This window comes from Nelumbo nucifera, chromosome 1, assembly GCF_055504915.1.
Source record: "Nelumbo nucifera cultivar China Antique chromosome 1, China Antique-T2T, whole genome shotgun sequence".
Classification (NCBI taxonomy): domain Eukaryota; kingdom Viridiplantae; phylum Streptophyta; class Magnoliopsida; order Proteales; family Nelumbonaceae; genus Nelumbo; species Nelumbo nucifera.
In genome coordinates this window covers 11,071,102-11,082,288 of record NC_142649.1, presented here as the reverse complement: position 1 = coordinate 11,082,288, position 11,187 = coordinate 11,071,102, and the positions used below count along the sequence as shown (strand labels likewise).

The following is an 11,187-nucleotide window of genomic DNA, read 5'->3' as shown; positions in this document are numbered from 1 at the left end:
GTCCAACAGATTAGAGATATTCAATGAAACGACTTGTAAACCGAAAACTAGATGGGATCATTTCGTTTCTCCAGTTTAATTCTAAGGATGCCATTTTAACTCTAGCTAGCTTTATGTCCATTTATGTTCTTGACCTTCAACCGAGTAAAAATGAATGTTAAGAGTTTTATTTTGAAAATTTGAAGAATAATGAAAAATAATATTAACCATAAAAGGATAATATTAGATTTTAAAATGTGGTATCACATGTGAATGCAACGTTAATGATTCATGTGGTGTCACAAAGGCCTAACCCACATTCAAATTTTGACAAACCCCTCACCCAAATTGCACCCCTACTGAATAACCTTATTTATAATAGAACCATCTTCTTCTATAATTATGAAATTAACCTTATTTATATGTCTTTAAACTTTTAGGAAGTATAAATAAAAAAGAAAAGAAAACATGATCAGTTAGTTAGATAGATATTTATCAAATTGTGGGCCAGGGCCTTGATGTAAGGTAGCAAGTTATGGAGGCCCATATCCTTCCACAAACCTCACAAATCCATTTAGACCATCCATCTGCAATATTGTATATTAGTTGTTAGGCCCACCTGAAATGGCGGAATGCTGATTAATTGATCTGGTTCAGCCAAGGAAGAAGGGAAGAAATTTCATCCATCTTTCTTTCATTTTCATTTGTTTTCTCCCGACTATTCTAAAACTTAACGTCTGAAAATTTTGGATAACAAAACTCCATGATTGGTCTAGTCGTTTTACTTCCAAGATAAGAAAACGCAAAAAGGGGTTCGCCGGAGCTACGCCGGAGAGGCTGCCTGAGAAAGAGTAGCAGCCGTTGAGTCTCGGCCACCATCATTGGTTTCGTATGTTCAGTCATCAAAGTAGCAAGGAACAGACCGAGTAGGCAAAGCCCGAGAATTCGGTGGGCGTGTGGAGATTGATCCACTTGCCATTACTGTTACCACCATTGGTTGTCGTAGTGCTTTTCTCTAGCTCTAAGATCAACCCACCGTGCCTGTCGCCGGCGCCGTTGCCGCCGTTCAACCCATCAATGCCGGAACCCATCATAAAGATCCGATCTTGGTTTCTTCCTCCACCTCGAAGAGTTACTACGCACGGAGAAGATTTCAAGCCGTTATCGGGAATGGAGGCCACTACCTTCCAACATTTCTCTTTCACGTCATACTCCATGACCCCTCTCTGCTCTCCTCCGTTACCGCCACCCATGAAGCACCACCGTCCACTGGGAGTAGCAGCGATGGCCCTTGGGCTGGCACTGGGAAATGGCCACACTTCCTCTAGCTTGGACCAAGACCCAAGAGCTGGGTCGTAGCACTCGGCGTCCGATTTGAATCGCCCTTGGCTCTCGGTGCCGTACCCGCTGACCACCCAGAACCTGCCGTCGCCGTCGCAGGACAATCCTTGACACTCGTCCCTCTCCTCCGCCATGGGTGGGAGAGCCCGCCACTCGTCCGCATCGGCATCGTACACCTCCGCCGATCGCAGAGCGTTCTTCTGGTTGTCGTGTCCTCCTGCCACGTACACGGACGACGGTCCCACGGCTGCGCAGGCGAAGAAGGACCGCCCCATCGACATGGGAGCAGCGCGGCGCCACCCCCCGCCGCGGACGAAATCACAAACATACACATCAGGAACAGAGTCCAGAGTCTCGGGGTCCCAACCGCCTAGCAAGACCAGCTTTCCCGAGATCGGGAGCGCCACGCAGTGACTAAACATGGGGATTCCACTGCAGTTGCCCCGAGTCGGCATCATCCTACGCCAGGTGTTCCTGCTTAGGTTATACACGCTAAGGCCGTACACGGGTGGGCAATGTCTTCGCCGGAGCCGCCTCTTCTCCTCTTGCTCCTTATTGTTGTCTTCAATCACCGATTCAACTTCTGCCTCGGCGGAGGTAATGGAGGTGAGGGCTTGAACAAGACACACAAGTTGCTCGGCAGTGCCCGTCCTCTGCCTTTCTCTGTAAAAAGAGGGATCATTGGCCAGGTTGCGCCACCTCCGGCAAACCGATTTCATCGCCAAATGGAATTGGTAGGGAACACGAACCAGGCAATCCATTGCTACTTCGTCGGGCAGGCCGGGAATCAAGTATTGCTGTTGCTGCTGCTGCAGCAGCTGAATGTCTTTCCCTGCTCCTCCCATATTCTTTTGTTCTTTCTTAGGGTTCCTCAGATATTTCAGAGAGGGAGAGAGAGAGGCGTATAGAGGCAACAAAGGCGAGTTCTGTTAAAGGGTGTGTTAGGAATGAATTGGAAGAGGAAGGTTAATTGGTTTGGATCTCCATCTAGGAAGGAAGGAGAGAGAGAGAGAGAGAGAGAGAGAGAGAGAGAGAGAGATGGATTGATTGGAATGTGGAGTGAGGGAAGGAGGGAAGGAGGGAGGGATTTAAGTAGGGAATGAAAACTTGGGATGTGGGTTTCACTGGATGACTGAAAGCAACTAAGCAAGGGGAAAGGGTGGCCGCGGCCCGCGGGGTGCCGGGTGGGGTGGGACCGTGGGGGGGCTCACCGGCTCACCGGCTCACCGGCTCACTTGGATGACCACTGACTATTAATTAACCTGTTGGCTAAATAGTGTCTCAGAGCGTAGAAACTTAAAAATCTAAAATGGTGACAAAATAACTAGTCTAAAGCTGACCGGGCCCATGAGATGCGATGTCATGCAACCAACACAGTTTCTCGTATAATAAAATAATAAAAATAATTCACCATATACATGCATGATGCATGTAATGTAAGCCATTGACTCTTTGATGGATCCATCATGCATCCATCAATGGGACAATATTGCTTTTCACCTGGGTTTGGGTCTAGATCCGGGTCCGACTGCGTTAATGTCCAATGACAAACCATCCTAGGCACATGCAACTTAGGTGCCCATTTGTGAGGATTAAAAAGTGAAGTACTGAAGTGGCTTCTGGCTTTTTGAGGTGGGTTTTACATGGACAAGGCAAAATTTTTAACCCTGCTTAGTGAAAATCTTCAGTTCAGCCCTCCTAAATGAACATTATCTCCATTTTCATGGATTCTGTTTAACTTCACATGAAGAGAATACAAACCAGAAAGTTCCTCATCACTCACAGTTGTGGTCTGTTCTTCACACTAACCTCATATGGGAAATATTTTTCATACTTGTATGTTATTATCCATGGAAAATGTTTTTAATATACGGTAAGGTCGGTGTGAGGAGCGCTTTATCTGGGCGCATCCAAGTGAATAGGAAGCCAAATCATGGGTTGCTTTTATTTTTATTTGAGAGTGTGTACTGAAATGGTCAGAGAAATCATGGAAAACAAGATAAACAGGAAAAGTGAAATCAAACTTGGGCAGTTGGGCCAACTCAAAGTTTTTTTTTTTTTTTTTCTATGTTATTTGTAAAAGGGTCATGGTGGATCCCTCCTTGAGTGGAGACAGGGGGCTGTCCTTTATATTCTATTCTTATTATTTTTATTGATAGATCTCCTCTATTCTATTATAACAAGTGGAGCAGCAGCTTTTATAAATTGAAGATTTGTTGGTTCATTTAGATTTACACTCAATGTATAATTAACAGCCTGACTCAACAAATGCACCGATCCAAGGTTCCATTTAGTTTTTTTGGTAGTTAGGTTCAATGTAGTTAATAGTGGAAATGGTGTCAGGCTGCTGAAATTGTCATTGTCACATATAATTAAAAGAACTATAAGCTAAACAAAACCTTCAGCATAGGAGAAAGGAAGGGAGAGCTAATTAGGGCACATCCCAGCTTTTATGGGCACACCCTTTGTAAAAGGACCAAAATTACCATATTAAAAATGCACTGATTTCATATGTAGGGTTTCTTATCTTCAAAATACCGCTTTTATGGGGTTAGGTTGTTCCATTATACTGCCACAGGCGAAATATGAGGATTCTAAATTGGAATTGTTGAGGTTTAGGGTCTCATCCAATAATGAATTCATGCATACAAAGAGATTTGGCAGAGGGTATTGCCCTTATTTGGGAGGATTTTCTAGACCTCAGTATTGTGTTAGAAAAAAGATTCTATCTCCCTTTATTATAGAAAAAGTGTTAGTGGAATCTATGTTTATTCAAAGTTGTATTACTGAACATGATTCTAACATTTGGTAATGTACTTTTATGTATGAAGAACCTAAGAGAAGCAGCCCGAAAGACATGATATTAGAAAGGCTTTGATCAACCAAAACTCTCATAATCTTGATGAAAACCCACCTAATTGGTTATCTCTTTTATGATGCCGGTTGATTGTGTGGTTATAACATTTTCTGGTATCATGCCTTTAGGCATCATAGTTGAACAAAAAATTAATTTCATTAAAAAAATAAATCAAAGGGTCTCTTACTGAGATCATTAAGGGTATGTGGATTTGTAGTGGAGAGTTCAATCTCAATGTTGGCAAAAATGATAAACAAGGGAGTATTAGAGATCAAAAGCTTTTCAAAACATCACTGAGACCATTCAGTAGGGGTCTGTCCTCCTTTATAAAAAATGGGATGTGCTCTAATCACTGCTCAAAGGAAAATTGTAGGGACAAAGCCACGCAGAGATCTAGAAAGTAAATACTTAGAAGCAACAACAACATAATCAATGGTGTGCCAAACAAAAAAAAAAAAATCCATTTAATGAATCACGTTTTTATTGATTATAGATGGAACTTCTCATGGTAGATGGCAGACTTTTTCTGAGTAATATATAATTTATTTTGTTATTTTTAGTTGGGAACTTGGGATCTCTTTTGGATAATTATTATAACCTTCAATTCTATCAAGATAACATTACATGGACTAGATAATATAAAATTACACATTATAGTCTAGTCCCAGTTTACAAATAAATAAATAAATGGTTAAAATATGGAAATGTAGATTGTATCAATGAAATAAGATTTGGAATTTTGGATTCTGGGTCAATCGATGGAGGATAGAGAGATTAAAAAAGATTGCATGGTCTAAAGTCATAATCATTATCAGCATGATCTTCATCATTGTCATCATCATCATCTTCTGATATTTGTTTCTGGTTGGTTAATGAATATCGTTTCGTCATTTCATTTTATTCAATGTTATATCCATCATTAAATTATGGGTGCTTAAATCTTATGAATCAAGATGATAATTTAATATAGGCATCAAAATGTCCATGAGAATTGTCATTATCATCATCTTCTGATATTTGTTTTGGGTTGGTTAATGAACATCGTTTCGCCATTTCATTTTATTCAATGTTATATCCATCATTAAATTATGGGTGCTTAAACCTTATGAATCAAGATGATAATTTAATATAGGCATCAAAATGTCCATGAGAATAAAAACAAGGTTTTTGAAGTCTATTTGTTTGAACCATGGTTTTTAACTGGTCAGGGGTCTAGTTATCGGTTCGAATGATCTGATTGTTCCAACCAAATGCTTGGCCCATTCTGACAAAAAAATATAAAAAATTAAAAAATTTTTAAAAATAAAACATGGTTCGAACGGTTAACCGCCTGGTTCAGCAATTCGTTGACCAAAATCAATGGCTTTGAGAAAAATCCGGTTTTTGGGGAAAACAAAACCAATCACCTGACCGGTTCCCGGTTTTTTCGGTCCAACCGTCTGGTCCAATCCAATTTTGAAAACCATGATTTCAACATAAAAAAGAGAGAAAAATTTTCAGACTGAAATATTTCAATTAAGAGCACATAAAATGAAGGAAAATTAGTTGCATGCAAAATGACTTTGGAGAGTGAAAATTCCAAAAGGTGGGTATTAATTGTTGGAAACTGACTTTTCTTCTAATTTTCTATAAATCATTTTCCAGGGTGGTCCTCTTGAATCCAATCTCGTAATACCCATATATGTCTCAACCATTTAGGTTTATTTCCAAATTAAGCCACACACTATAAAATACGAAATATGATTTATTTTCTTATTGAATACTTTTCGATATTGATTTTCCTTTATTTTAAGTACAACCAAACATAGCCTATGTCTCCATTTCCTTCACTATAATTAAATGGGTGAACATTTTTTAATGTAAACCATTTTTTCTTTTGCTTTAGCATGAAAATTTTGTATTCCAACCCTTTTACAAGAAAACAAATGCTGAAATGCAGCATGCACGTTTCTTTCTTCTCTTAATAGCAAAGGCTTAATTTCCAAATCTTCACTGAATATAAATTAAAGTAGACTGATTTCGGCACATACTATGCTTTTGGAGTCTTGTAAGATCAAGACTGTGTGGTAAGTGGATTTAGCATAGAGATACTTAAAAAACCTAGCTGTACACATAGGAAGATAGAAAATAGAAAAAAAAAAAATCAAAGAGAAAGGAAACCTTTCATTATTGACAAAATTACAGTAGACAATATTCAAAGTGAATGGCGTGAGAAAGTGGCATGGCTGATGATGACATATGGCGAAGGGAGAGAGAGAGAGAGGCAAAGTGCATATGCCCATCATAATCATCATCGTCACCTACGTACATGACCCTCAAATTTATTTAATAGGAATTTGTAACCGAAGCCAGAATTGAAGTCGAGTGGAGTGGAGTGGGGGAGGGGGCGTGGGGACTTTGATGAAGTCTATCAAAGAGGACAAAAGTTATTGAATTCTTGGTCTGAGATATCTCAATAAAGAAATGAAAACAAAGTGTTCTTCTAGAAGCCTTTCAATTCTACAGTGCAGAGGGAGGAAAGGATAAGCTCCTAGAAGCTTCTAGTTCCATTTCTGTCTTTTGAAAGACAGCCACTACTACTAGTCATTTTGGATTTTTGGGTCTCGGGAAAGATGGAATACGGTTTTGGGCTAGGGATGTGGATGGGTTGGGTTAGGGTATTGATTCTTCAACTCAGGTTGAATTTTGGGTTTTGCTGTCCTCACCCACCAGTCAAGATACTTTTATAATTTTGTATGGATTTTATTCTTATAATCTTAAAGTTTAAGGATTTCTTTTCTTATTTATTTTGTTTTGTTTTGGTTTTCTTTCATTATGTAAGAATTAAGAAGTGACACTTTGGGACCCATAAACCAAATCTCAACTTAAAATTAATTGCTCCTAGAGTATTGGGTTTTCAAAATTTATTATAAAAAATATTATAGAAAGATTGGGTTGGGTTAAATCAGTATTTTTTTTTGTTAAAACAATATTGGGTTGAAACCTTATGGGGTCATGTTGGATCAGTCCGGTCCGATTCAACAAAAAAATATTAAGTAACTAGAATTGAATCAAACCCTAATTTTAAACCCAAAACCAAACAAATTATTTCTCAGGACAATCGAGTTTTAAGTCAGTTCAGAACTAGGTAAAACTGGTTCTGAACCAACAATGAATCAGGACAGCAGATCAAGAACTGGAATTGATCCATTAGTATTAGACTTGTTCATGGGTCGAGAAGCCCGTCAGGTTGGGCTTGGATAAGATTTCAGGTCTGTGGGCTTGGGCTCGGGCCTAAAACATCAGGCCCGACATTTTTTCAAACCGGGTTTGAGTTTTTTGAGCCTAACTTGGTAATGTATTATATAATAAAAATATATTTTTATATAATATATTCTTTCTTTATTATTTTTTTCTTTTTTCAAGTAATAGTGAGGTTTTTCATTTTCTTTTTAGGTTTTGAGGTCTTTTAATGTAAATAAAATAATTTTTAATTGAATAAAAAAGAAAAAATATTTTTTTCTAAATTTCTAGATGCACTCATGCTCGAGTTCAGGCCCAAGCTTCAAACTTTATACGAGGGTTGGACTTGGGCTCAAGACTTAAACTCGATAGTTGGGCCGGACTGGAACTCAGGCCTGAATATAGACAAAAACCAACTTGTGAACAGATCTAATCGGTTCAACTGATTCAATCAATTCGGATCCGTCAGTCAGACCTGACCCATTAGAAAAGTCCGTAAATTCGTATGGAACTCAACCTATTGAAATCTCTATTTGAGCCCCCATTACTTGACATGTTATATTGCTAATGAAATGCATCAAAATCCAAAAAGCAGTTGAGATTTTACCCCATCACTTTCATTCGGGGATCTAAAGCTAGGATTGCAAAAGCATATTTTAACTCTAAAACCTCCATCTATTCTGTCAATTATCAATAGGGAAAGAGTCCATATGAATAGTTTTCTTTTCAAGTCTCTTAACTGTGATGTCTAAAACGGTAAAAGGCCCCTTGAATCCATGCATTTCTAAGTGGGTGTCAGGTCATTGATATGGACTATTCAGTCAATCACTTAGTTATCTTTTTGGAAAAGTATGATACAATAGGTCTTAATTGGAGGCAGTCTTGGAATATTACCTTACAATCTTATCTGTCCATTATGGTGTATTGTGTATGTGACCTTTTTTTTTCTTAGGTTAAAATGATACGAAGTTAATTTTAGATCGTTCATTACAAAGGTGATTCTTAATTTAGGCCCTGTTTGGTACGTCTTTTTGTATTGGCTATCGGTTTTTTAAAAGTTTGACAGTGCGTTTTAGTCTTTTCCTGTTTGATTAGGAAAAGATTTAGCTGCTAAAAACTGCAGCTTTGAAAAGATGCAGGAAGTCTATTTCGGGCTATTTTTGAGAAGTTCTATATGAAGTTTTTGTTTTTTTTGTTCAACTCATCTTCATGCAGAAAGATGCATGAACAGACACACCTTAACTAAACGGTTTTCAAGCTGTTAAGATTTTGATACAAAAATTTACATCGTCTTTTGACTGTCAAAGCTTCCAAAAGATCTTTCAAAAAAGACTTACCAAACCACGTATTAGTATTTGAGGTCCAAATCAATTCACCCACATCTAATAATGAGCTCTCATTTAGGTATTTTTTTTTCCATTTAAACTTTGAAAGGGTTATGATTCAAAGAAAGAAACTGATATGTGGCAAGATATGGAGAAGTTTTATATATTTGTGTGTGGGTGGGTGTGGGGGGCTGGGGCTAGTTTATGTAAAAAATTTTTACTGTTAAATGTTGTCAAGATTAAAGCCAAAATGGGGTCCATACCACTCTCTATTTGAAATAAATTTAAGGTAAGGATTTCCCAATTTGACCTCTCAAATTGGGAGAGAACAGAAATTTCTCTGCTGCACTATTGATAAGCTCTTTGGCTAACATCCTTGTCTCTTAACCCAAATACCCTCAGGCTGTGTTTGGATTGGAAGAACCTAAAAGGGAAATACAGAGAAAGTTTTATATGTGCATTTCCTTCCCCATTTTCTGTTTCTCTCTTATTTATTTTCAAACCAAACATAGCCTCAAGGTTTATATGTGCATTTCTCCGAAAGGAAATGCTTAGTGCTTAGAATTACCCTTAACAAATGCCTGTGCATTAGTGCCTAGTAGTGATTTTTCCCTCTCTACTGGTTAGATGTTGGATTGCAACTTGGGTTGGGCCAACCTAAATCCTATTGACCCAACCAGAAAATATAGGATGGGGTTGAGTTGGATTGAGAATTGGGTTAGGGATTAAAAGTTGGAAAAAGCCAACCAAATCTAGATTTGCCACTGTGGTTGTGTAATAAACTTCTTTAAATGATCAAAGTAATAATCTTATATAAGGAAAATTAGTTTCGATCTCATAAATTTAGTTTCCTGATTCCTCTCCTCACCCTTTATTTTTGAATATGAACACAATAGTTCAACTTTTATAGATAAGTTTTATGTAAAAAAATAAAATTGTGCATGATTTTTTAAACCCCAAACTTTACCCTTGGTAGAGGGGCTGACACTATAAATTTTATTAAATTTGTAAAAATCGTAAAAGAGACACAGATACCTTGACCCTCTAGAAAATCCATACAGAAGGAGTTTCCGCTATCGATGCCCGAAGCTTAAACAAAAACCCTGTGACTAATATTAATTAATAATAGCTCTGAAGACCGCAAGGCATAGGACTGATAAATGTGGAAATTGGGATTTAACAAGTGCCCAATCCAGTGGTGTAGAGGAGCTCCCTGCTTGACTCAACTAATAAACCCTATTTCACAAGACACTTCAAGATAATTTAAAAAAAAAAAATTGAAAAAGACCATTGGAGGAAAGAGTATAGACTATGCTACTATTTCACTTTTAGGCTATGTTTGGTTTGAAGGAAAAAGTATGGAAAGGAAGGAAAAGACAGGAAAATCAATTAATGTAAGGGTTGTAAAGGTTTTCCTACCTTTTCTTACATTTTCCTTCAAACCAAACATAATTTTAATTATTTTATTGAAAAAGTGGAATGCTCTGAAAACAGCTTAAACGAAATTAAATCCAGTGAACAGGACAAGAGAAAAAGTCAGTAGTGGAAAAAAAAACCCATGAAGCTTATGTCATAAAATCTTTCATTGTGTCGTTGTTGATCAAGAAAAAGGAAAAAAGTCGGCCTCCGTTTGCCTGTGTTGTATAAATTATCTACAAATGGCCGACCAAGCCATCTAATGCAATTCTAATTAAGCATGATTCCTTATGTCATGTGTAAAAATATTCTGTTTGATATTTTCATCTGTTTGGCTTAGTCATGATGGGACATGGAGCAAAAATGGACTTCACTCTACTTTTGAAATGGATTGAATTTGGATGGATTTCAAAAGCTAGACGTCTGTTTCATTTTTGGATCAAATATGAATTTATTTTATTATAAATTACAGTGTTTTTCTTCTCTTCTCTCTCTGTATATATATACCTTTATCTATATTTTTTAGTTTCTTCTTTATTTTAAAGAGGATCAATTGGACACAAATTATGGAAAATCTGATGGATTTGAAAATTGATCTTGAAACCCCCTAGATTCAATTGTGTTTTGGAATGAATTTAGCTTTGGGTTTCTGATAATTGGATTGAACTTACATGTGGCTGGATTAACCATATCTCCTACATGAATCCTGTTTCACCATTCTGCTCTATTTAATGCCATAATATCCATTGTTAAATTATGAGAACTTTAAAATTTGTCACTACTCAACCCATTGTTAAATAATTTCAGCTCTACTTACATGTCCACTTAAATATTGCTAAATGAAAGAAGGTACCATCATATGCACTTCTCAAGCTTCTAAATTTGGATCTTTCATGTAAAAGTTATTGCCTTTGATGAATGATGATATAAAGTCTTACTATATTTCACAATTCCACAAGGAAAGTGGAAATTTTGTTCACAACCAAAAAACTTTTTCTCCTTTTAAAAAGAAGTAACCCTTTGCACTATGGTGAAAGGGAGGAATAC

At 37.3% G+C, this 11,187-nt stretch overlaps 1 protein-coding gene across 1 annotated transcript; it reads right to left on the bottom strand.

Moving 5' to 3' along the window:
* Positions 1-648: 648 nt before the first annotated feature.
* On the bottom strand, positions 649-2,431 carry LOC104612213 (F-box/kelch-repeat protein At2g44130-like). Its single transcript, XM_088894613.1, has one exon. The coding sequence runs from the start codon at positions 2,163-2,165 to the stop codon at positions 882-884; it is 1,284 nt and encodes a 427-aa protein (XP_088750739.1). The 5' UTR covers positions 2,166-2,431; the 3' UTR covers positions 649-881.
* Between the last annotated feature and the right edge of the window lie 8,756 nt (positions 2,432-11,187).

Excerpts from the sequence above, each read along its gene's own strand:
- LOC104612213 (XM_088894613.1), bottom strand. The coding sequence starts at position 2,165 with ATGGGAGGAGCAGGGAAAGACATTCAGCTGCTGCAGCAGCAGCAACAG.